Consider the following 27660-nt stretch of genomic DNA (forward strand, 5'->3'; position numbering starts at 1 on the left):
CAGCCTCCGGTGAAGTTCAACAATATGGTGGTTATATCACTGTCAATGAAACTCAAGGAAGAGCACTGTTCTATTTGTTTTTTGAGGCCACTCACAAACCAGAACAAAAACCCATTCTCTTATGGTTCAATGAAGGTACTTTTTTTTTTAATAACCCAGCTCTTCATGTATATATTTATATTGCAATCGTTTTTATTTAGTGTTCACTCTCATGACTAATACATGATAACTTAACGAAAGGTAATGGTAATTTCTAGTGAATTTAGCTTTAAAATCTTGCACGCCACTCCTAACGCTTTTGATAACGACGTTTGTTCCTACTTCCTACATTCCCTTCTCTCTCTGTGTGTCTCTGTCTCTGTACGTTCCATTTAAAATTCGGTACGTTCCATTTTTTTTATCTCACACAGAAAGCGATACCCACTTTGCCTTTTTCCTCTCTCACTCTCCTCATCTGTATCGTTGTTATTTTTCGCTTAACCGACATCGTTTAGATTCGGGTACGTGAATGAATGCAATGCCGTTCCTTGTCTCTTTTACGATCGGAAATCCGCCTCGATTGATTCGTTTGTTGATTGATCTATGATTCTTCGGTTCTGACTTTTTCCTTTTCGGGATTCCTTTGATCCAGCTTGGTTGTGGTGTTTCGATTTAAAATTAAGATTTTGTTTTTGTTTTGTTTGGTTCTGATGTTGTTTTATTGGATTCTCTCGAAATTGCTTTTGTTGTTGTCAAATGTAGGTCCTTTTCTTTCTTGGTGTTAATGTTTTCTTTCCTCTTCTTTATTGATTGATCTATGGTTTTGGGTTTTGATCATTTGGGGAACGGATTCAGCTGCACAATCGTGTTTTTTATGGATTTCTTCTAGTGTAAGTCTCAGCTGTGGAAAGTTCTAGATTCCCTAAAGTTTGGGATTGCTGCTCTCTGTTTTTCCTTGATGCAGGGGTAATCTGAGTGATGTTGTAATCCAATAATAGTCTTGTTGTTTAGAGGGTAAAGGGTTTAGTTTGTTGATTGATCTGTAAACTTGGGTTAGTTTTTTATTTTGAATTTTTTTTTTTGGATTTTGTTCCCTAATTTAATCCATTTGAATAATTAGATTAATTGTTTTATACATGAATGCTTGATAAAGGTTGTAATGGCTTAGCTGGTGAGTATTCTTGATCCTGGGTTGGATTTGTTGTTATTAAAGGTGGTTCTTGTTTTTCCTTTGGTGCAGAGGCAATCTAGGTGCAAATTGCTTGTCTTGAATAGAATGCCAGGTACAAAGCTGTAGTCCTGTGTGGCGTTGAGATGTTGATTTTGGGAACATATTTTTGTTATTCTGGTTGTGTTTTTGGGACTGTGGTTTAGGTATTGACTATTGATTTCTATGGGTTTAGGAGAAGAAGTATTAGCTCAAGAAGATGAGAGGGGTAGATGTTTTGAGCCTGAAACCTCTGAGGATGAGTGGCGGAAGTCTCGAACTAGATCTCTTAGGAGAAAAGAAATAACTGCTTCAACCAGACTCGCTTATAGTCTCAGGAAGCGTAATACACGTGTAGGAAATAGTGACTTTGCTTCAATTTTCATAGAAGATGTCCGCGATGCTAACGAGGAAAAAGCTGTGAATTCATTTCGTCAGGTGCTACTTACAAGAGATCTGCTTCCAGATTCCCATGATGATTATCATGAAATGCTGAGGTAAATGAATTTGTCATAGAAGTTGTTTCTTTTCTATTTGTGTGCTTTTTCTCTTTTAACTGCTCAATGTTATTGCTTTAGAGGTGTTAAATAAATGGAATATTATGGTCTATGTTGTTCATATCCTGTTAAATGTTGATTTATCTGCCAGAAGTGCAGTTTCTATTTTACCTTAATTGAGGAATATTAATCATGCAAAGTGCATCTAAAACATTGTCTGGAGTGGCATTTTGTAGCTTCTTCCTCAATAATTTACATGATTTTTCTTTCTTTGAAGTATTCTATATCTTTTCAATAGAGATCCCGATATTTGATTATTATTGATGTTCATTACAGAGATTCAGTAAATGCGCTATTAAAGGATTGTTCGTCTAAATTGCCATTCTTTGATGTTTGAAACCTTTTTTTCCTACAACTTCTGGCGAAAATTAAAATATGTATTTTTCTAGACATGTTGTACAAAAGAAATATTTTTAGACTTGCAGTATATTAAAGGCTGGTGATGTTTTCATGCTGCAGGTTTCTGAAAGCCAGAAAGTTCGACATTGATAAAAAAGTCCAGATGTGGGCAGATATGTTGCATTGGAGGAAGGAGTATGGAGTAGATTCTATTTTACAGGTAAAGTTTGGTAATTGGTTGTTTACACCTTTTACTTTTTAAAGAAGCCATTGTATACTAATTGTTGCAGAAAGATTGAAGGAGCTTAGCAGAGTTTTGAACTAACAGCCACCCATAGTGTGTAATTCTAGAGAGGAGAAACCCTGCATATATCCCTTTTGGAAGATTTTCCAACATTATTTGTTTGATCATGAATCACTATAATCTTTCAATTACTGAATCATGAGTTTTGTGATAAATAATATGTAGGAATTTGTATATAAGGAGTATGAAGAGGTACAGTGTTATTATCCTCATGGCTACCATGGTGTGGACAAAGAGGGCCAACCGGTTTATATTGAAAGACTTGGCAAAGTTGAACCCAGCAAGTTGATGAGTGTCATGACAGTTGATCGATTTTTAAAATATCATGTTCAGGGATTTGAGAAAATGTTTAAAGAGAAATTCCCAGCATGTTCTATTGCAGCAAAGAGGCATATAGATAAAACAACAACAATACTTGATGTGCATGGAGTGGTAAATTCTATGCTTACAACAACATATCTGAATAATTAAAATAGCATCATCAAGAAGTCTAAACGTTTTATTACTTGGTATATTTTGCAGAATTGGGTTAGCTTTAGCAAAGTTGCACATGATCTTGTTATGCGTATGCAAAAAATTGATGGTGATAACTACTCTGAGGTAAGTAAATGTTATAAGAACCTGAATCTATCTTGATGAACAAATCATAGTTTATGCACTTCCTTTTTTCTTTTTTTCTTTTTTTGGTTTAGTGATCTTTAAAGTGACATTCTCAACTTAAGAATTTGATTCTGAGATCTTTTAAGGAAAATTCTTAAAAGAAAGAAAGAAAAGTAAACAAGTTTATGTTTGTTTGTAAATGGAGAGGAAAAAGGAGGCAAGCTATTCATGATAGAGGAAGGTGAATTTAGTACTAAGTAGGCCTCTGTATGTGGGTGCTTCTACATATTCTTTTCTTTTCCTCCAAAGTTCAGTTTTTATTTGTTTTTTCTTTTATTTCCTTATACATGCATATTATCGTGCAATATGTTCACAGGGTGCATGCATGTACATGAACTCAACTGCATGTAGGATTTAGGTCTGGAACATGAATTAGGGATACAAATTGCAATTGTGTTCAATGAACCCACAATGCCATCCTAACATACTTCCTACAAATACAATAATACAATGATAATACTTAAATCATAGCATGCTCTGTAACCCCTACTGCAAAAACAAGGTTGCCATAGGTAATTTAGGTATACAGTCATTGTGCACTTCTTAAGTTGCTCATTTTCTTTTCAGACATTAAACCAAATGTTCATTGTTAATGCTAGTAGTGGGTTCAAGCTACTATGGAATACTGCAAAAGGTTTTCTTGATCCAAAGACCACAGCCAAAATACATGAATTTATCTATTTTTCTTTGTATCTTTTCTCTTTAGAAAGGAACAAGCATTGTATAAATGATTCATGCTGAATCTACAGGTTTTAGGCAACAAGTTTCAGAGCAGACTGTTACAGATTATAGACACAAGGTTTGTGTTTATGTTTGTACTGCCCCAGTTAATTAAGGGCTTCTATGTCTATTATAATGCCTATCATGTGAGCATTCCTTTTTGTCTTTTTTTCAACAGCCAACTTCCAGATTTCCTCGGCGGCAGTTGTTCGTGCCCAAATGATGGAGGGTGTCTTAGATCTGATAAGGGACCTTGGAATGATCCTGACATTTTGAAAGTATGGTATTATTAGGATTATGTATCCCACACTTGTATGAAATCACATTTAAGAATTATTGCTCAATTGCACAACTAATACTCCCTTGTTCTATTTACAGCTATTGCATTCTAGAGAAGCAATGAAGCTAACAAAGTTTGGAAGTTCTTCTGTTGCTGATGGGGTTGATGTGAAGTCATATGCCAGCAAGGTCACACATAAATTTAGTGCCACTGCAGTATTTTATTGTACAATTCACAAGTCTTATTCATACTCTTTTGCATGATGTAAAGATTTACTGATAGGTTCTTTCTTCATAGGTTAAAAGCACTGGAATATCTGAACCTCTATCAGCGTCAGAAGTAAGATTGAATCCTTCAGCCTTCGTACAATCTGTTCCTTCTAGTGAAAAAGTGAGCTGAGTTTATATTTCCTTGTTTTTTGTTTTTATCTTTCTTAGTTTCTTATATATTTTATATGTTTTAGTTTTAAATCCTAAGCAGTTTTTCTTATATCCCAAACAAGAGGCTTTACTGACTGACTAGTGACTACTACACATTTTATACTTTTTTTAAAAGTATTTTGCTCATGCCATATTGAAAGGAAGTGAAACAAAGATTATGACTGATTTATGTTATGACATATTAAAAGCAGCAATGGGAAGAGATCCTGCAGTTGAAGACAGCTTCACAAGCAACCATGTGGTGTGTATTAGGTGACTTCAATTCTATAAGACACCAAGATGAGAGGGTGAGCTCAGCCCAGTCTGTAAGTGTGGATCCTAGAATTTCTGAATTCAATGCTTGGATTTCAGACATGAACTTAGAGGATGTTAGGTCTGTTGGGAGAAGATTCACTTGGTGCAGACCTAATGGCAGTGCTATGAGTAGACTGGACAGGTTCCTTATATCAGATGATTGGCTGCTGCAGTGGCCAGACTCTACACAGTATGTGCTTGATAGAGACTTTTCATACCACTGCCCCATCTTGTTGAAGTCAAAGAACATAGATTGGGGGCCAAAACCTTTCAAGGTTATGGATTGGTGGTTGAAGGACAAGGGTTTTCAGCAACTAGTTCAACGACAATGGGGCAATTATCATCCTCCAGGATGGGGAGGATATGTTCGGAATCATAAAATAAAACTCCTCAAACAGTGCATAAAGCAGTGAAGTTTAACAAATGGTGAAGCTAATGCTAGAAAAGTTATTATGATTAAAAAGGAGCTGAATGCTTTGGAGAATGGTATAAATGACAGACCTCTATCCCAAGTGGAAGTCACTCTTAAGAAATCTCTTCAAGTCCAATTGTGGGAGGCAGCTTATGCATATGAATCTATGTTTAGACAAAAGGCTAGAGTTAAGTGGCTAAAAGAAGGGGACAACAACTCTACTTATTTTCACAGATTGATCAACCATAGAAGAAGAAGAAATGCTATACCAGGTATTTTCATGGATGATGTGTGGATTCATGAACCTTGCAGGGTTAAAAATGCAGCTGTCCTTTATTTCAAAGACAGATTTCTGGAGGAATGTTCTAACAGGCCAACACTGGATGGTGTTTTCTTCTCCTCTCTGGATCTAAGAGAAAAAGAAAGCCTAGTGTCCAGATTTAATGAATTGGAGATCAAATCTTTAGTTTGGGATTGGGGGGACAAAAGCCCTGGCCCGGATGGCTTGAATTTTAATTTCATTAAACACTTTTGGGAGATTTTGAAAACAGACATCATGAGATTCATGGATGAATTCTATATCAATGGATCCTTTCCAAAAGGAACTAATGCTTCCTTTATAGCCCTCATTCCAAAGGCTAATGACCCCCAATCTTTCAATGATTATAGACCCATCTCCCTTATAGGGTGTGTCTATAAAATTGTGGCAAAAGTTTTGGCCAAGAGGTTGGCTGCTGTATTACCTCACCTTATAGATGAAAGGCAAACGGCTTTTATGAAGGGGAGACATATTCTTCATGGTGTCTTAATTGCCAATGAGGCTATAGCTGAGGCCAAATCTAGAAGTAAACCTTGCATGGTCTTCAAAGCGGACTTTGAAAAGGCATATGACTCGGTTTCTTGGGGTTTTCTTGACTACATGCTCATGAGGATGGGATTTTGTGAAAGGTGGAGGAAATGGATAAATGGTTGTCTAACTACTGCAACCATATCCATTTTAGTTAATGGGAGTCCATCTAAGGAGTTTACCCCTAAGAGAGGTCTAAGGCAAGGTGATCCCCTTGCACCTTTCCTCTTCAATATTGTAGCGGAAGGTCTCACAGGTTTGATGAGGTCAGTTGTGTCCAAGAATCTGTTCAGAAGCTACATAGTGGGATCCTTAAAAGAAGAAGTGAACATCCTCCAATATGCTGATGATACCCTGTTTTTTGGAGATGCTACTAAGCATAATGTTAGAACCTTAAAATGTGTTCTGAGGTGCTTTGAGGAGGCATCTGGCCTCAAGATAAATTACTCTAAAAGTCACTTTGGTTGTTTGGGTAAATCTGTAAGCTGGTGCAGGGAAGCTGCCCAATTCCTTAACTGCAGTACTATGGATTTTCCTTTTATTTACCTTGGAATTCCAGTTGGGGTGTCCTCTAAGAGCTGGATTGTGTGGTAGCCTATTGTAAGGAATTTTGAAGTCAAACTTGCAAAATGGAAGCAAGGAACTCTATCAATGGGGGGCAGAATCACCCTTATTAATTCTGTCCTCTCAGCCTTACCTATCTACCTTTTATCCTTCTTTAGGATCCCCAAAAAAGTGGTGCAAAAAATTGTCTCCATCCAGAGAAATTTTCTGTGGGGAGGTCACCAAGAGGCCAACAAGATTCCTTGGGTGAAGTGGGACAAAGTTTGTCTTCTTAAGAACAAAGGGGGTCTAGGGATTAAAGACCTATCTTTATTTAATGAAGCTTTACTTGGCAAATGGGGGTGGCAGTTGGCTAATAATCATGACCAACCTTGGTCTAGAATTTTAATCTCTAAGTATGGTGGGTGGAAGGAGTTGATTTCTGGTGGAAGGAGGAACTTCACTTCCCAATGGTGGCAGGATTTGAAGAGCATCTTTCAGCAGCAACACAATGACTATTTTATTGATAATTTAAAATGGAGGGTGGGAAGGGGGTCCAGTATCAGTTTCTGGAAGGATAAATGGATGGAGGACAACTGTAATCTCCAAGGAAAATATCCCCAATTATATTTAATAAGTAAACAGCAGAATTCATCAATCAATTCTATGGGAGATTTTGTGGAGGGTAGGTGGGAATGAAAGTTATCATGGAGAAGGGACTTTTTTGATCATGAAATTCACTTGGCAGCTGATTTCCTAGCTGAGATCGATTCTACTCACATTCACCAATCCAACAGAGATTTCCTTTGCTGGAAGCCAGATACTAATGGAATTTTTTCAACAAAATCTGCCTACAAAGTGCTGCAGGAGTCTCACCATAGTGATAGTGAAGACAATGTTCTTAAAAGTATGTGGAAATTGAAAATTCCTCCAAAAGTGAGTGCTTTTTCTTGGAGATTTTTCAAAAATAGACTTCCTACTAGGGACAATCTCAGAAAGAGACAGGTCACAATGTCGTCTTATAGCTGTCCTCTATGTGACCATGAAGAAGAATCGATTTATCATCTTATGTTCAACTGTGAAAAGACTAGGAGTCTTTGGTGGGAGACAATGAGATGGGTTAATAGAGTGGGTCCTCATTCCATAGATCCAAAGAATCACTTTTTACAATTCACCCAGTGGAATAGCAAAGCTAGGACAAACAAAAGATGGGAATTTCTGTGGCTAGCCCTGTCCTTCTCCATTTGGTATCATAGAAATGCCATGCTTTTCAAGAACCAGCCGTTCACTCCTGAAAAGGTCATGGATGATGCCTTGTTCCACACCTGGTCTTGGCTAAAATGTGTGGAGAAGGACTTCAATATGCATTTTACTTTCTGGTCAACCAATCTAAAGGATGTTTTTTCCTAGAGGGGATGGGTTTGTATTTTTGTGGGCTGCCTTCGGTCTCTCCTAATGGGATGCAGACTGTAATTGTCTTGCTTTTATCTTTGTATCTTCAGTACACCTAGTACTGAATTTCATATATAATATATTGATTTTTGCTGTGCAAAAAAAAAAACAATTAACCAATGGTATAATTAGTAATATCCTCCATTAGAGACTATGTTAATTGAATTTGGGTTAATATGATGCCAAATTTTGTGCATTTTATTTTTATTTGCATAAATTTTTTTTGTATGCATTCACGATATATATCATATATTTCAGCTGCTATGCGACTTCCTCTAGTTATCCATGATGCTATCTGTTATATGATATATCAGATTATTGGCTTTCCACCATATTTGTGATCTGCAGTTGATAACACTGGTATCAAGTAAATTTCCAGTAGAATCCTGTAAATGCTAGTCCATTTTTAAAAATAAAAAAAATTGTACAATTTGAAAATGAAAAATTCAATGTGCATCAAAATGTTGTCTGTGCATTTCTGTAGAGCACTTCATTGCATGTTGAAAATGGACTACTTTTAAATTCAATCAATCTAGAATACAAAGATCGTTTTGATTCCTGCTAGTGGTCCTTTGTTGATACTTGAAAGTAGGTCATTTGTAAGTTACACTGTAAATCCTGAGGTTCGTAGCATGTCTCTATATTTACACTTATTTCAAGCTCACCCTCTCTAAATTTACATTCACAACAAATTGAAAAAAATCTAGAATATAGAGCATTCAATATCTCAAAATCCGAAAGAATTGCAAATGTGATTAACAACTACCATGTCTATTTGCCATGAACAAAAATTCACCAGTATTCGTTTCTTACCCATGATTGTAAGGCAAAGGAATGTTGTGGTAACCCTTAGCTTATTTTAGTGAAACCAATGAAGACAGAACTGATCCAAATGAAAAGGAATTCTATTACTATAGGTGTAGTGTTATGTATATTTGTACACATGTCATCTTTTTATCACAGCAAGAATAATTTCATCACAGTGCTACCAAATTATGGTTGTGGATGTCAAAACTGTAGTATGAAGGTATGTATGTGATTTAGGGAACAAAATGGGGGATGGTTGTAACATCCCAATTTTTCGTAAATAAATTTAAAAAGCTTTTTAGTAATAAATAAATAAATAAATAAATATAGAGCAAATAATAGGCTGAGTACCCTAGGTATAAATAGTTATGTTAAGTCAGCTGTCTCCTTTTGGCCTCATTTTCGTTTTTCCCCTTCTCCTCTCAAAACCCTTACTTTTTCCCGCAGCCCACCAAACCAGTCTCAGAAAAACGACGATCTCGAATCCGTTCACCGTTGGATCGTCGTGAAATTTGAGTATCATGTTCGCAACACAATTCCGAGCATTCTCACCGTTGGGAATTTCGATATCATGTCTGAAATGAGAGAAAAACCCTTCGCATTGTAGCCTTTTTCTTTCCCGCAGAAATCCAGAGCTGTCTTGGTAAAACTACGATCCCGGTTTCGTTAACCGTTGGATTATTGTGAAATTTGGATATGTTGTTCGAAATTCAATTCCGTACGCTTCCACCATTGGGATTTGCGAGAAAATATTCGTGGAGGGAGAAAAAGGAATCGTATGAAGACAGTACAAGTGGAGGTTTCAATCTCTTCTCCGTCTCTCTGACGTTTGGGAATTCTATCGGAGCAGTCGGATGAATAATTGAAAGAATTTCCGGGAACCGCTAGAGATGTTGCTATCGCTGGCTGAAGACACGTGAGCCCGCTTAGAGGTAAGGGATGAGTTATTCACAGTTGGGGATTAGTGAGAACATGTGTAGGGATCCTTAGAGGATTAAATTGGGATTTTATTTTGGGATGTTTGTTAAATTGCAATTTTTCCTTTATGATTATAAATAAAATATTGATGTCCTGATGAAAATTGCTTGATAAATTGTGCTCTTGATATTTGTATATTTGGACCTATGATTTGGATATAATTGTGTAATATTATTTGAGGGGTTTTAGTCCTCATGTTGTGATAGTCTTTTATATAAATTGTTATATTGAGGATATGAAATGATAATTCAAATTGTGAGTATGTGATGAATTGTAGAATAACATGTTGCTTTGAGATTATAATATTGTTATTGAAATTGAGTATAAGTGTAAAGTTGAACATGTGTTAATTTGTGAGATACGTGTAAACATGTGATGGTGGATTGTGACACTATGAGATGTGAAATTGTGAATGAGTTCTAGTTGTGGATAAGTGTGTAGTTAACACTTGATGTGAAATTACTTGTGTTGTAAGCTATGAATTGTACAATACCCGACCAGCGTTATCTTGAGAAAAGCGTTGATGCGCAGTGTTAAAGAGAAAATGTAGGTTTCCTATTTAGGAACCAGTGTTAAATCGTAGCGCAATTGTGTTGAACGTGTTTAAAACACGAGTGTAAGGTCGTGGGTATTGTATAATTCATGAGCAGTGTCTGCATGTAAAAAAAATTATTTTAGGGGTTGGACCTGAATCAGGAGGGAGAGGCCCTGACGGACTCTTCGGAGTGTAGGCCTTGGGGGTCACCGGGTTTGAGTGCTCCTTTAAGCCTATGCTGATCTCATATGGTTGGAGCATTCTCGCAAAACATCGTGACCCTGACTGGTCTCCCTATGATCTTACTTAGTGAGAGTGACCTGACAAACCCATTGTGTGGTGTGTCTTGTTATGTACTCCTAAGCGCCCCAGGGTGGTTTTTCACTGACATGGTACCACATTGCATATAAAATTGAGTCTTAGCATAACTATTGCATATGCTTGCTAATTGATGTGTTATTATATCTTGATCGAAGTGTGGGATTCTTGTGTAATGTGATTGATAATTAAAAAGTGAATTTTGAATGACGAAGTGGTGAAGTTACGTGAGCTATGTTTAAGCAAGTGGTATCTCATTTATATAATATGTATATTTAATTGTCTTGTTTCTCTATTAGCTAGGAATGTGATAACTCACTCCCTGTGTGTTGTTGTGTTTGGATCCTGTGATGATCTTGAACTTGTGTTCGGGGGAGCAGATGAATAGGTGGATGACTATGAAGAACCTCATGCTAGAGGACACGGGAACACCACGCTCTGATAGGATGTGACATTAGGATATAGGTTCTATATTAATTGTATGAGACTTATATGACTTTCTTTGAGTCGAGATGACTTTATTATTTATTTGGACAAGTTTGAATATGATGTAGAAGAAAGTGAATGTGAGCCTTTTACCCATTTGAAAAGCTTGTATTTAAAAATGTTTTAAAAATACTTTTAATTAATATTTGAATTTTTATTCCTTTATTAATATATATGTGAGGGGTAGAGGGTGTCACAATGGTTGATGCTAATGTGAGTTACATGCTTCATCGGTTTTGAGTTTGTGTAGATACTATTTCATTTTGATATTAGCATGTGAATCTTAATGGTTTACTTATCCAAAGCTATAGATATCTGTTAAATTCAAGAAAAACAGATTTGTTTTCTTTCTTGTTGAACATTGAGGTTCTGCATCTTACCTTTTGTCTTTCAGTTTCTTTGAATGAAGTTGGTTAGTGAAGCACTTTCTTGGTTCCCACTTCAGCTTAGTCTGTCATTTGGTATAATTTTTATGCCATTTAAAAAAGTTGAGGATAAGTTAAACCAAAAGAAATAGATTTCAAATAAAATATAAATTAGTAGCTTAAATATTCAATTGGTTATTTTTATATTGGGTTTCTCTGAATAAATTGATGGTTAATAGGCTATTTTCTTGGGCTCCATACCAGTAAAGCCATTTGATAGATATATGTCTATATAATACCATAGATGCCAAATTTAAAAATTTTAGGATTTGATTGATTAAACTTTAAACTTAATTGAAATAAACAAAATGATGCAGAACAAAATTGGAAGTCTATAACATTTACTACTTAAGATGGTTAAGGGAATTCTTAGGTAAACTATTTAATTAAGAACTTATTGTATAAGCTCTGATCAAGTTAGTGCTTATTTACAAGTTTAACTTTGGAGCTTACTGAAACAAGTTAAAACGAGTTTATTTGGATTAGGTTCTCCATGAAGCTTATTTTAATAAGCTAAAGAAAACTTACAATAACTAAGGTCACAAGTCATTTCCATAAATCCATATACGCTTGTATAAATGCTCCCTAGAAGATAAATTTGAGGAACTTGTCTATTTCTCCTTTTGTGTGATTATAGTCTTTTATCTTTGAACTTTTGCTGAACTATAGGTTATCTGCAACTCATATGATATGGAACCATATTTCAGAAAAGGATGAGAGACTCTGCACCTACCGGCAATGTACTTGAGCCTTTAAATGCTGCCAGAGAAGTTGTTGGGGATGTTGATTCAATAAGTATGTGATTCCTTATCACAACTTCTTTTTCTTCTTCTTCTAATTAGGGGTTGATCTCTATTTCATTCTTTTTGCATATATTTATTAGAGGATGAACTTGTTTTATGGCTTATAAATGATGATAATAGAACTTGCGGTGTAACCTGTGAACAATATTGGTTTAGATGCCTGACTTTAGCCATGAGAGCATGAAAGGAGAAACATGTAGTTTAAATTTGTTAGGCAAATTATTTCATTTTGTCCATGCTTAACCAAGTCACACCCACAGAATGAGAGGTCAGGATGGGATGGAAGTTCCTAGGGAAATCTGTGTTTCAAGTACGGGATTGATATTTGTTACTTTGTTTTTCTTAGTGCCAGAGACTTCAATTGAAATCTTAGTGTGTATGTGTGTAGTTTAATATTAGGCTCAAATATGTTTTTTATCCTTCTAAAATTCGTGAAGTTCGGATTTTGTCCCTGCAAAATTTTTCATCTGTTTTTATCCTCATAAAATTATAAGGCTTAAATATGTTTTTGATCCTTAATAAATATCCGATTTTGGATTTACTCCCTAATAAATTATTGTTTAGCAATGAGTCTTTAATAAAACAACAATTTTACTTTTGATCCTTGACATTTATTTTTAGCCCCTCATAAATTATCAAATTTTGTATTTGCTCCATGATAAATATTTCCCATTTGTTGTTAATACAGACTAAAACAAAATTTGCTAATTTATTAGGAAGCAAACACAAGATTTTTTAATTTATCAGAGACACAAAATATCTAGGATAAAAATAAAAGTGTTATTTTATTAGGGACTCAACACAAAGCAAAAATTTATTAGGAAACAAACACATAAATCGAGTATTTATTAAGGATCAAAAACATATTTAAGCCAAATTATAATATGACATTTTTTGGCCAAGAGCAATCTAAATCTATGTGTATAACTTTTTTACACTAGTTATATGCATAACTGATGTAGAAAAAGTTACATTTACATTGGTTATATGTATAATCAATGTAAAAAATCATCATCGTAGGTTTGGATACAAGCAAACCTTGCTCCAAGACAAAAAATGGCACATTATAATTTTATGAGGATGAAATCTGATGCAATCCTACCCCGCAAGGACATTGGATAGAAAAACTCCAAGTAGATTGGGCCAGAGATGCAAGAGAAGGCCCTAGGGTTCTTATGAGCCTTAGGGTAGATTTCGGGCCCATGGGCTAAGTACGAGCCCGCTTATCTTTGTAAATATTAGATTAAGGTTTTATTATTTTTGGGCCTTGTATTTAGGGCTCCATAATGTAGGTAGGGTACCCTAGAAATATAGGATTTTTCAGCCCTTGTATTTTAGGGCACCTAGACTAGTTTTTGTATTAGGGGTAGTTTTGTAATTTCACATGCACTAAGTGGATATTTGATGTGTGCGGTTGGAAATAAATTTAATTGAATTGGTAGAAGCCCAATCCAATTAAATTTTAGAGGGGGAGGTGAGCATTTGCTTACTACACCCAATTGCCACATCATATAGTCACACTTTGTGCATGTCCTTCATGCTTTTCATGCCTCATGACACCTAAGCACACTTAGTGAAGAATCTTGGAATTGATTTTGGATTAGTGGGCTGAACCATAACTAAAATTCACTAATCATAATTAGTGAAATTTTGGCTCCAAAGTTTGGCTCCACAAATTCAATTTCAAATTCAAGTGAAATTTGAATTTCCCTCCAATTTTGTGTGACACTTAGGCTATAAATAGAGGTCATGTGTGTGCATTTTTTTCAACTTTGATGATTTGAATATTAAACTTCAGATTTCAAAGCTCATTTAGAGCACAAAATTTCGTGCTCTTCTCTCCCTCTCCCTTCATTCATCTCCTTCTTCCTCCAAGCTCTTATCCATGGCCTCCTATGGTGATGAACTTCTTCTAGACTCATCTTCTCCTTGAAGTGGCGTCTCCTCTCTCTCTCCCTTTCTCCATTCCGCTGCCATTCATCTTCCAAGAAGCAAAGGAATCCATTGATGAAGAAGATCCTAGGTCTACAAGCTCCAATGGAGCTTGCATCATGTGGTATCAAGAGCATCTTCATCTAGGTTATGTTCTTTTGCTTCCTCTATCTTTTTGTTCGGTGAATTCTCTTTAATTCCTTGTTCTTCATCTTATTCTCCATGTATATCCTCCATTGTCTTGTTGTTTGGTGCTGTTTAGAGTAGATTAAAAAAAAAATAAACCGATTAAATCTTAGATCTACTCTTGAATCTTGTTTTTGTGTTGATTTTAGGTTCTATCATTTTTCATTCATAATATTCATGTGCTGAACCTTAGATCTAAATTTTTTTCCAAAATATTGATTAGAAAAAAAAACACAAAAATCTAAGTGTAAATCACTTAATCCATGTTGTCTTAGAGTCATGTTTAGTCATAGTAATTGTCACATTATGTTCTAAGTTTGTGTTGAATTTTTATTTTTTTGATTGAATTCTAGATACATTTGTTCATGTATTCTTGTCATTCTTAGCCTATCTTTTGAATTTTGAGTCTAATTTATGCATGTTATTTAGTTCATAACATGTTCTAAATCAATTCCTAGAAGTAGTCTTGTTGTTGAACTCTTTTTTGTTTTCTAAGATTCCTACATGATGCCTATGATGAAGTTGAGTTGTGGTGCTGAGTTGTGGCTGGATTTGTAAATAAAATAAGTCTTAAGCTCTCTTGAATTGTGTTATTCAAGATAATTGAGCATAAGCAAACACAAATTGTAACTATCCAAGCCTTAAGCAACATAAACACTACTCTTGATTTCTAGGTTGAAATCGCTGGTGTTGGCAGCTTGAACATACGAACTTGTATAAATTACTGGGAATTGGTCACTACGTTTTTTGAGCTGAAACTTTTACTGAATTTTCCAGACATCTGGACCAAAATTATAAAAAAAGAACCAAGCGATTTGGATTAAAGGAAAAAATAATAAAAATCTCACAAGTTGGCAGAAAAATTAGTGTCCAGGAAAAAAAAAGTGAAAGGAAAGTGTGCTTGTTGTTTTGGCTCAAAATTTGTTCTATAATTGGTGCCTATTTTATACCAATCCTAGTTCTGAAATTTCAATTGAAAATTATTGTGAAAACAAGTGCCAAAACTAGAGGTTTCTTGAGTCTTTTTTTTTAGATTTTTTCTACTCTACTCTAGAGCCATTCTAGTTTCTCTTTGAGTCCATGCTTGCTTTTTTGTGCTTTTCATTGCTTTAATTGTTGAATAATCCTTGGAAATTTGTCTTGTTAAAACTCTATTGGTTTAGCTTTCATTTCTTTTTTTTTTTTTGTCTTTGGTTATTGCTTGTCTCTTTGTTTCCTTGCTTGTGAGTTGCCATATAGGGAATTGGAAAGGAGGATTAGTGCCATATCTTGAAGAATTTGAGTCAAGAAGCAAGGGGCCAACCACCTTAAGAGCTATTGGACTAAGAAGCACTCCAAATTGAGTGAAACACTAAAGAGAGAATAGCCACCACAATTGAGGACTTTTTTCTTTGTAATTTTGTAATTGGTAATTTGCTTTGCTTTCAAATTTTGTAACAAAAAGGCCTTTCATTGGAAGTAAGTCGGGAGCCTCCGCTAGGTCACCCTACTTCCATTTGTGTGTAATAATTTTAGACAATTTCCCCTTAGAATAGTGAGTGTTTTGTTGGGAACCTTAAATGAGGTCATCCAAACACTCCTAGGATCTGCCTAGTTTGCATTTCTTGCACTTTAATTTCTTGCTTATTTTCATAGCTTATTTCCTTTACCCTGCATTGTCAAACCGCCTAGATAACTTACCTTTTACCAATTAGTTTTTACCTTATCTTTCACACCTCTTTTAGTGTTTATTTTGGCTAGTTTCAACCATAGTTTATTTTACCTTTTGTTTTCAAACCCCCAACAAGAAAGAACCATAACTTAGGAACCAACATGAGTCTTCATTCTTCATCTAGTGTTAATGGTGAGGGTTCTACTCCTAAGGACCCCTTGTATAAGATATTAGATGAGTTGAGATCCCTTAAGTTGTGGAAAGAAAAACAAGAGAGAAAAGAAAAAGGTAAAAAAAGAGTGGAAGAAATAAGTCAAGATGAAAGAGAGAAAATAAGAGAGGAAGAAAGAAGAAAAATAAGGAAAGAAATGAAAAGAGAAAAACATGTCTCCTATAGTAGTCATAACTCTTGCAAGAGCCTAAGTGAAGAACTTCGTGACTATTATGAAGGAAGGCATAGGTCACATCTTAGACCTCACTCCCATAGGAGGGAAAATGAAAGAAAGCCTCAAGAGGTTAACATTAAACTCTCATACTTCCATGGGAAGGACAATGTAGAGGCTAATTTAGATTGGGAAATAAGGGTAGAGCAACAACTTAAAAGGAAGTCTACTTCAAAATCTTATGGCTCTCACTCTTATCCAAAGAAAGACCAAGGTCAAGGAATCTTAGGGGTGAGACCTTCTAAGCCCAAAGATGATAAAGGGAAGACAATAGAAAAGCAACCCCTTAAGGCTAGTATGCAAGAGAAGACTAGCTCCATGAAGTGCTTTAAATGTCTTGGAAGAGGACACATTACTTCTCAATGCCCCACCAAGAAAACCATGATTATGAGGGGCCAAGACATTTATAGTAGCCAAGATGAGACTACTACTTCACCTTCCTCTAGTAAAAGTGAAGAAGCAAAAGGGGAAGAATCTAGTGAAGAGATCTACCCCCAAGAAGAAGGACAACCTTTAATGGTTAAGGAGGAGTGTAAGGAGGTAAATGTCTCCTCCAAGAGGTTAGCTAAGAAGGAAAGACATTTTGAAATAAAGACAAATATTAAAGAAATTTCCCTTCTTAGACAACCTCCACATTTTCTCCTTTGTAAAAAGACACTTGTTAGCATTGCCACATCTCTTAGGCTTGAGTTTATTCCTCAAGTAAAGGAGTTGTTGGATGAGGGTTTGGTTCGCAAGAGATTAAATCCTTGTGCTTTGTTGGTGCCCAAAATAGGTATTATTAGGCACCAAATCCCTAAAATAGGTGGTGTGATGAATGCTTTGGGTGGTGCAACACTCTTTTGTAAAATCACTCGTGCACCCAACATCTTCATGATTTGTGTATATAGGGACTCATTAGGTAGGTTTGTTCTTATTTTTAGTTTCAATACAAACTTAGGCACTCATATGGGACACCTTAGGTTTGTCATACTTTTTGGTAGGAATAATCAACATGAAAATACAGAAAAAGGTATGTTCTATTGCTTTACTTTTCTTAATTTTTTAAATTGTGATCAAGGGGTTCCTATGAACCCTAAGAGAATAAAGGTCATTCCTGAGTGACTCGCTCCACCAAGTGTAAGAAAAATTTGGGGCTTTCAAGACTTAACAAACTTTTACAAAAGGTTTGCCCCAAGCACCACTGTTAGAGGGGAAGAACAAAGATGCTGACTTCGAGGGCAGCAACCTCCAGCTAAAGGGGAAAAAGAGAATAACGAAAGGAAAGTATTATTTCTCATATCCTGCTTTGATTATTTACATGACTATATATAGGCTAATTCCTTCTAACAGAATGTGTGAAATTCTATCCAAATCCAAAAAGGAATCTAATAGAAATCTAATAACGATATTCTATTATGCAGGATCGTTGCAAGCAAGATTGAGGCTGATATGTAAAGGTGTGTTTCCAATTCTGCCCCTGCTACACGTAATCCGCTAGGTAAGCAGGTTTCACTATCCTTCTCTTGGTCTCTCCTTTCTTCTGCACCATGGATGCTGGTGTTTCCTGTGTTTGTGGCATCTCTGATTCATGTGTAACATCCTTGGCCCCTTGGAAATCCACCTTGTCCTCAAGGTGGTAATCGTGACACAGCTGCTCCCAATTCTCCCAAGATGTCTCATCAGGAGATAGCCCATCCCACTGAACCAAGACTTCCCAGACCAAAGGAGAGGATCCAGGAATCTGACGGCGATTCAGAATGATGAGGGGAGTCACCAGGGGTTGACCAGCTTCGAATTGTAGGGGTAATGTGGAACTGGTAGCCAAATCGACAGGCCCTGTGAAGGGTTTGAAAACAGAGCAATGGAAAACGGAGTGGACCTTGGCTCCTTCTGGCAATTGTAAACGATATGCTGTGGCTCCAATGCGTTCAACAATCCTGAAGGGACCATAATAACGTTTGGAGAGTTTGTCCCCACGTGTGGAAGAATCTTTAGCAGTCAACTGTCTACGTGGACGCAGTTTGACCAAAACCCAATCATTGGGTTGGTAGGTGACATCTCGACGCTTCACGTCAGCATACTTTTCCATATATTCCTGAGCTTTAAGGAGCTTCTGTCGAATGGATTGAAATGTGGAGTCCCTGTCTAGCAATAGCTCATTCACGGCATCATTTTGAACCCGTGTGTAATCTCATAAGGTGTTGAACCCGTGGCAGTAGACCAAGCTGAATTGTGAGACCATTCAACCCAGGGAAGGTACCTGCCCCAAGTGCCTTGTTTCTCATGTACAAAGGCCCTCAGATATTGTTCTATAACCCGATTAAGAACCTCGGTCTGACCATCACTCTAAGGATGGTAGGCCGAACTTAAATGTAATAAGGTTCCGCTTAACTTGAAAAGCTCCTTCCAAAATTGACTTATAAACAGAGGGTCCCTATCTGAAACAATACTCCGAGGGAACCCGTGCAGTTTGACCACGATGTTCATAAAAAGGGTGGCGACCATGTGAGCGGTATGTGCCGTGGGTAACATCCCTAAATGAATGCCCTTTGAAAATCTATCCACGACTACTAGTATCACCGTGTTCCCTTTGTATGCCGGCAGGCCAACGATGAAATCCATGGACAAGTCATCCCATGGCCGGTGAGGAGTGGGTAAAGGACATAAGAGTCCGGTAGCCTTTTTGGATTCATATTTGGTGACTTGGCAGTCTCGGCAAAGAGCTACAAAGCGCGTCACATCTTCGCGGAGTTTAGGCCAATAAAAATTGTTAAGGATGCGCGCAGTGGTCTTAGCAACACCGGCGTGGCCACCCATTGGAGTGGAGTGGAACTCTTGTAGAAGTGTCTGAATAATGGGCAAGTCGCGGGGAAGGCAGATGCGAGCTTTATAAAGAACAAGGTCTTGAGTAACAGAATATTCCGAGTACTGGTGAGGATATAGGAGAATATTCCGGCGAAGGTCATTATACTCATCACTGTGATTCAGCTGGGCACGCAATTCCTCGAGGAATGATAAGCAAGGTACTGAGAGGAGAAGTGTTAGTGAGGAATTGTGGTCTGGTAAGCGTGACAGCGCGTCGGCGGCCTGATTACATTTGCCGGAACGATATTGAATATCGTAATCGTACCCCAACAACCTAGCCATATACATGTGTTGTTCAGGTGTCTGTATCACCTGACCAAGAAACTCCTTGAGACTGCGGTGGTCGGTGATAATCGTGAAGTGATGGCCGAGCAAGTACTGGCGCCACTTCTTCACCGCTGTCGTAATCGCACAGAGTTCCCTGACATATGTTGATGACCGCAAGAGTTTCGGAGTAAACGGTTTACTGAAGAAAGCCAAAGGGTGGCCCTGTTGGGATAGCACGGCTCCCATTCCAACCCCGGAAGCGTCAGTCTCGAGTGTAAAAGGTTTGGTAAAATCCGGCAAGGAGAGAACCGGCGCAGTGGACAAAGCTTCCTTCAGTTGATCAAAAGCATTCTGAGTTATTGAGGTCCACTGAATAGGATCACTCGTTGTGGCTTTCACCAAGGGTGCCGCAATGGTGGCATACCCCCTGATAAACCTCCGATAGAATCCCGCAAGGCCGAGAAAGCTCCGCAAGGCTTTGGTCGTTCGTGGTGGTGGCCACTGCTGGATCACGGATATCTTCGAAGCTACAGGTTCCACTCCACGATTGGAGACGATGTGCCCCAAGTACTCTACTTGGGTCTGAGCAAAAGAACATTTCGATAATTTGAGGACAAATTGGTTCTGAAGCAATACCTGAAACGTTTGCTCAAGGTGCTGTAGGTGATCCTGGAAAGAAGCGCTATACACTAAAATGTCGTCAAAAAAGACGATCACAAAACGTCTCAAGAAGGGCCCAAACAGAGTGTTCATCGTTGATTGAAAGGAAGAGGGAGCATTACACAATCCGAACGGCATCACTCTGAATTCATAGTGACCGTGATGGGTCCGGAAAGCCGTCTTTGGGATATCGGCCTCATTCATCCTGATTTGATGGTAGCCCTGAAGTAAATCTAATTTCGAGAAATAGCAAGCGCCCCCTAATTCGTCAAGAAGTTCATCGATCGTCGGGATCGGAAATCTGTCTTTGACGGTGACAGCGTTCAAGGCTCGGTAGTCGACGCAGAACCGCCAAGACCCGTCATGCTTCCTTACAAGGAGAACCGGGGATGAGAAAGGACTTGAGCTGGGCTGGATCAGGCCCTTCTGAAGCATCGTGTCCACCTGAAGCTCAATTTCCCTTTTTTGAAAATGGGGGTACCGGTAGGGACGAACGTTGACCGGAGACGACTGTGGTAGTAAGTAGATATGATGATCAGTGTCGCGTCGGGGTGGAAGGGCTTGTTGGTGTTGGAACAGGGCCTCATACTTAAGCAATAGAGATTGAAGCTCCCGAGGTAAGGACGTCGTGTCGACAGAGTCGGACTCTGGAGGAAGCATGGTGATTTGGAAGCAAACGCCGTCTCCTTGGCGCCGATACAGTCGCCGGAATTGGGGGGAAGAGAGGAGCCGGAGATGGGCATCGGTATCCCCTTTCAGCTCGACCATGCGATCATGCTGGAAGAATTGCATGGTGAGAGTGGTGTAATCTGTAAGGACTGGACCTAGGGATTTTAACCACTGCACCCCAAGTACAATGTTGGCCCCTGAGATGGGCAATACGTGCAAATCGACCACGAATTAAGCAGATTGAATGATCACCGTGACGTCAGAGCAAAGGGAATTGCATTCCAAGGTCTGACCATTGCCCACCATGACTCGGAGGGGAAGCGTGGGTTGGCAGGGAAGACCAAGTTGGGAGACAAGCTCAGCCTGAATGAAGTTATGGGTGCTCCTGCCGTCGACGAGTAGCACCACTTGCCGGTCAGCGAGAGTACCTACAAAACGTAGCGTCTCCGGGGCCACGTGGCCAGCTAGTGAATTGAAACTTATTTGGGCCTGGACCGGGTCATTTAGGACAGATGGAGTATGGGGCGAAGGTGGGTCGGGTGGTTCGGGTTGCGGGTCAGGAAGGCTTATATCAGTCTCAGAGGGTTCATCTCCTTCAGCAAGGAAGAGAAATACCCTAGAGGCACACTTGTGACCTCTGTGGTATTTCTCGTCACAGGTAAAGCACAACCCCCGTTCTCTCCGGGAGGCTATCTCATCAGGGGTTAAACGCTTCATGGTAGGTGGGTTTGGGCGGGGAGGAAGAGTGAGGAGAGGAACGGACGGAGGCACAGAGGGTGGAGGTGGTCATTGTAAGGAAGGGGGGTTGTGGGAAGGTGTGGGTGAAGGTGGGTACGGGGGTCGTGGACGCAAGGAGGGATGGACATCGAGTAATTTGTCCTCCTACAGACGCGCCAACCCAGCGGCCTGAGAAAGCGTCAGGGGTTGCATCGCCTGAACATCACGGCGAATTTCCGGCGAGAGGCCTGAAATAAAGCACCGCAAGAGAAAGGGAGCAGGAAGGCCCACCACATGGTTCGCAAGATCCTCAAATTCCGCTAGGTAAGCATTCACTGTGCTCTTAAAGAGTGCGCCGGTGGGGTTCTGATATTGCGATGGGGCGAAGCGGGTTTGTAAAGCCTGCAGAAACACCGGCCACGAGGTGAGTTGACCGTTGCTGGTCATCCACTGAAACCAGGCTAAAGCTCTCCCCTCCATATAGAACAAGGCTATGGTTAATCGTTCATGGGCTGGGGTATCATGGTATTCAAAAAACTGATTAATTTTAAAAATCCAACCGGAAGGGTCGGACCCATCAAACCGGGGAACGTCTAATTTCATTTTATGAACTGATGCAGGGGACGGTGAAGGTTGGGAAGAAGTGGTAGAGGACGGGGTATGGTGAAAGAGGGGCGGGAGACGCATGAGGAGTTCATCGATTTTGGCGGTCATGGAGGATTGTTGCTGGGTAAGACGGAGGAGAGCATCCTCAAGCTTATCGGAAGGGTTCGAGGAGTTCGACATCAATGAAAGCACCAATTTGTTAGAGGGGAAGAACAAAGATGCTGACTTCGAGGGCAGCAACCTCCAGCTAAAGGGGAAAAAGAGAATAACGAAAGGAAAGTATTATTTCTCATATCCTGCTTTGATTATTTACATGACTATATATAGGCTAATTCCTTCTAACAGAATGTGTGAAATTCTATCCAAATCCAAAAAGGAATCTAATAGAAATCTAATAACGATATTCTGTTATGCAGGATCGTTGCAAGCAAGATTGAGGCTGATATGTAAAGGTGTGTTTCCAATTCTGCCCCTGCTACACGTAATCCGCTAGGTAAGCAGGTTTCACTATCCTTCTCTTGGTCTCTCCTTTCTTCTACACCATGGATGTTGGTGTTTCCTGTGTTAGTGGCATCTCTAATTCATGTGTAACAACCACTCATTGAGTTGGTGAGCAACCATGTTCCTTCATGGGAAGATGCCCAGGAAATGAGTTTTCAGACCTTACCTTACTTCAACATACTAAACACCAATAATACATATGTTTTTGTTCTTTTTACAGGTGTTGAGGAAAAAAGCCCAGAGTTTCAAGAACCTCGGGATTTGAGGTCAAATCCTTTTCAAGGGGGAGGGAATGATGCAATCCTACCCCGCAAGGGCATTGGATAGAAAAACTCCAAGTAGATTGGGCCAGAGATGCAAGAGAAGGCCCTAGGGTTCTTATGAGCCTTAGGGTACATTTCGAGCCCATGGGCTAAGTACGAGCCCGCTTATCTTTGTAAATATTAGATTAAGGTTTCATTATTTTTGGGTCTTGTATTTAGGGCTCCATAATGTAGGTAGGGTACCCTAGAAATATAGGATTTTTCAGCCCTTGTATTTTAGGGCACCTAGACTAGTTTTTGTATTAGGGGTAGTTTTGTAATTTCACATGCACTAAGTGGATATTTGATGTGTGCGGTTGAAAATAAATTTAATTGAATTGGTAGAAGCCCAATCCAATTAAATTTTAGAGGGGGAGGTGAGCATTTGCTTACTACACCCATTGCCACATCATATAGTCACACTTTGTGCATGTCCTTCATGCTTTTCATGCCTCATGACACCTAAGCATACTTAGTGGAGAATCTTGGAATTGATCTTGGATTAGTGGGCTGAACCATAACTAAAATTCACTAATCATAATTAGTGAAATTTTGGCTCCAAAGTTTGGCTCCACAAATTCAATTTCAAATTCAAGTGAAATTTGAATTTCCTTCCAATTTTGTATGACAGTTAGGCTATAAATAGAGGTCATGTGTGTGCATTTTTTTCAACTTTGATGATTTGAATATTAAACTTCAGATTTCAAAGCTCATTTAGAGCACAAAATTTCGTGCTCTTCTCTCCCTCTCCCTTCATTCATCTCCTTCTTCCTCCAAGCTCTTATCCATGGCCTCCTATGGTGGTGAGCTTCTTCTAGACTCATCTTCTCCTTGAAGTGGCGTCTCCTCTCTCTCTCCCTTTCTTCATTCTGCTGCCATTCATCTTCAAGAAGCAAAGGAATCCATTGATGAAGAAGTTCCTAGGCCTACAAGCTCCAATGGAGCTTGCATAAAAAACGGATGAAATTTTTTGTAGGGACGAAATCCAAACTTTAATAATTTTATAAGGACAAAAAACATATTTTATCCTTCATACTATTTGTTGCTGAAAGTTGTATCTCACAACTTTATCACTAGTTTGAGGCATTTGGAATCTTCATTTTGTTTCCTTTTCTAGTAAGGAGAATTTTGTATTCTATACTAAATGTAAAAATTGGTGAATCTGATAGGTGATTCAAACAACAATTATCTCAGAAGACTACAGGAGAAGCCAATTCCATATATTATAAGTATTTTGGCTCAAATCGCAGTCAAATTGTTAACTTGTATATATGTAGCATTTGCGGCATTGGGGAAATGTTTTGTGGTTCGCTCTGTAGACAACCAACCAAGAAGCCATGAGAAAACCAAATCGGCTCAATCCAATTCCGAGGAACAATTAATGACTCCGGCGATAAAAGAGCCACTTTGGCAAAGAATTCAGAATTTAGAGGCAGTGGTAACTGAGATGGCTAATAAACCTAATACAATTCCTCCTGAAAAAGAGGATATTCTTCAAGAGTCATTGAGTCGCATAAAATGTATAGAATATGACTTGCAAAAAACAAAGAAGGTAGTGCCAATCTACCACAATTGTTCACTTTGGGTTTCATGTTTAGAGATTTTACAGTATTGTGTTGATTGAGTTTTCTGCTCATGTTAGGCCCTGCTAGCCACTGCTTCAAAGCAAGTTGAGCTTGCCGAGTCATTGGAAAGCTTAAAGGAGAGTAAATTTGACGTAAGTTGCTGTTGCCCCCCAGTTTCGGTTTGAAAAAATATATAAATTTAATGGACTGTCTTATAATGCTGCTTTGATCCAAGTGCATACCTTTCTATTCATCTGATGAAAAACAATGAATTACGTTTATTTCTACTGAGTGAGTGTTAAAATCTTTTGCCAGAGATTTCTCTTTAGAGTACACACACAATAACTCCTTTTATATCCTATCCTTCTGGTAAAAATTGCAGAAGTCCTTCTCACATAGTTGAGCTTTCAGTATTAAGGACACATAAATGCTAATTTGTATAGGAAACTCTTCCAAGTGGATTACGATTGTAAGGATCCAAAAGTAAAGCTACATCCACCACCACCATCATATTCTCCTCACTATACCTTAAATTGAGGTCCTTGATCAATTTGAGTTGTGCACATCTCTGCATTACATCTTACTAATATATCACTCAGTTTGAGTTGTGCACACATCTTATTGTATTGTTTTAACGTGTTATTCTCAGAAGATGAGGTCGTAAATGGGTTTTGGTGATAAGCTTTTCTATTTATTTGAATGCTTGTATATAGTATATACAGATGATAAATTGATAACTTTTCCTAAAAAACAGGGAAGAAATTCATGTTGGCCTAAAAATAGAAGTTATGCCCCAGGAAGATGAGCCCGTTTTTCAGCATCAGTTTGCAGTCCATTGTTTTTGATACTTTACAGCTGAATTACTACCAGAGCTAAACTTCTATTGGCTTATATAAAAGAATTACTCTCATTATCATATAGGTGACTTTCCTTCTATTTATATAAACACAATTTTATACTCTCTGACTCCCTGAAAGAAACACTGGTATCTTGTAATATTCATTTCTTTTCAGGCTTGAGGAATGTGGGCTATGGGGAGTGCATAGCCCCAATGTATAGAAGGCAACAAGAATTTTTTATGAAGATTCTGGACTCCAAATACTCCTTTTAAATGTATAACTGAGTGTGTTAACCACATTTATTTTCTTATTGGCTTTTCTGTACAGAGGACATATACACAAAGTATGCTACTCAAATTCAGATGTATTTTAATACCAGATGCATATATGCACAAAAGAAATATTTTCTGTAATACATTGTAACAAATAGCGAGCGCTTAACAGTAAATCTTGGATTTTACTAGAGGATGTGCTTTCCCCGGAAATTTTTAGTTTTGGATTATCTTTGTTACTCTAGTTTTTAGAGAAATTACTTTTCATGGACTTTATAATGGGTCATTTTGTTTAAAACTTAAAATAAGTAATTTTAGAATAAGTTTTTTTTTTTTCTTTCAAAAAATGCTTATTTAATAAGTAAATAGGATTTGCTTATCCAAATAAGCAGAAAAATGTTTATTTTAAGTAAAAAGTAATTTAGACAAACACATTAAAAATAAAATAAAATAATTACTTATTTTATTAAGTTTTTCTTCAACAAATAAGTTTAAATCAATTGACACATTACGAAGTGTCAACGGGCATGTTATTAAGCCACTATATCTTTTGGTTTGCTTGTAATTACTCCCCTTCTCATGAGAACAATGCTATTGAATTTGGTAGAATTCAACTGAACTCAAGAATAAGAGTGAAATGTGGTTTGTGACTCTTAATTAATCCTGATAAAAGGAGTGATCAAGTAACTGCGAGAGTAATTCTAGAAGAGTCACTCTCTATCCTCATCCTTCATATTTTAGTATAATAGTTATATATAAGTTACTTATTATAAATGAAGAATAATAATGAAAGAAAACTCTTTAAAGATTATTCTTTATAATGATAAAAACTATTGGAAATCAGCTCACTTGAACCTTTTAAAATAAATAAGGGTCTTAGTTATGTGTAGTTTGGGAGTATTGGCGTTACAGGGACGAATCCAGGCTCTCTTGAAAATTTTCATCGATATAAATATATTTTTTTAAAGTTAATTAGTATAAAATTATATAAAATTAGTTTTGTATGTTGTTACTCTAATACTAGTTAATGTTAATTAGTATAAAATTGTGTAAAATTAATTGTGTGCTTGTTATTATAATAACAATTAAGGTTATCATCATCTAATAAAAAATTTTAATTTCAATTTTGTATAAAAATAATTTTGTTTATAAAAAATATTATTTATTAAAAGTTAGACATATAAACAATTATAAAATTATAAAGAAAGAAAAAAAATTAATTGACATTAAGAACTTTAATTTTTATTTCCTTAATCTAAAGGTATTAACTGACATTTGCCTATAATTCGAAACTTCTATATACATTGAAAAGACTGAAAAATTCACTTTTAAATTTTAATAAAACAAAAAATTGGCAATTAAATACAAATTTGTAAACACTCAACTGATTCAATCTAGTTTAACTAAACATAACGTTCAAATTATGGATTTATAATTACGTTAAATATTAGATATTAGAGGAAAAATTGTGTCACACATAATAATCTTATCTAACTTAAATATGATTATAATGAAAAATATACTTGTGGTTTATAAAAAAAATTAATCTAATTTTTATGTTAAAACTGATTTTGATTGACTTTGGGATAGTCAAAAAGAATTCAACATGTGATTTCTTTATTTAATTAATTTTATTAAATTACTTTTTCAAGGATTGATCGGACCTGATTGCCTTGGACCTGATTGCCTTAACCCGTGGATTGAAAATTAGTGTTGAGAAGTCTAGAGCTTTTGCTTCCCGGAGATTGTCTGGGGACATCAGAACGAATATTTCAGATATTACTTAAATTGGTTTCGCAAACAATTTGGGAAAATGT

At 37.4% G+C, this 27660-nt stretch overlaps 1 protein-coding gene across 1 annotated transcript; it reads left to right on the plus strand.

The window, feature by feature from the left end:
* The first annotated feature begins 1190 nt into the window (after positions 1-1190).
* LOC114397193 (phosphatidylinositol/phosphatidylcholine transfer protein SFH9-like) lies at positions 1191-25996 on the plus strand. Its single transcript, XM_028359298.1, has 14 exons — positions 1191-1262; positions 1383-1683; positions 2203-2302; positions 2552-2818; positions 2909-2986; positions 3796-3845; positions 3945-4044; positions 4145-4234; positions 4344-4436; positions 12291-12378; positions 24337-24719; positions 24810-24884; positions 25487-25653; positions 25746-25996. Exons 1-13 carry the CDS (start codon positions 1256-1258, stop codon positions 25535-25537), a joined length of 1683 nt encoding a protein of 560 aa, XP_028215099.1. The 5' UTR covers positions 1191-1255; the 3' UTR covers positions 25538-25653; positions 25746-25996.
* The last annotated feature ends 1664 nt before the right edge of the window (positions 25997-27660 follow it).

The sequence above is a fragment of the Glycine soja genome, chromosome 18, assembly GCF_004193775.1.
Source record: "Glycine soja cultivar W05 chromosome 18, ASM419377v2, whole genome shotgun sequence".
Lineage (NCBI taxonomy): Eukaryota > Viridiplantae > Streptophyta > Magnoliopsida > Fabales > Fabaceae > Glycine > Glycine soja.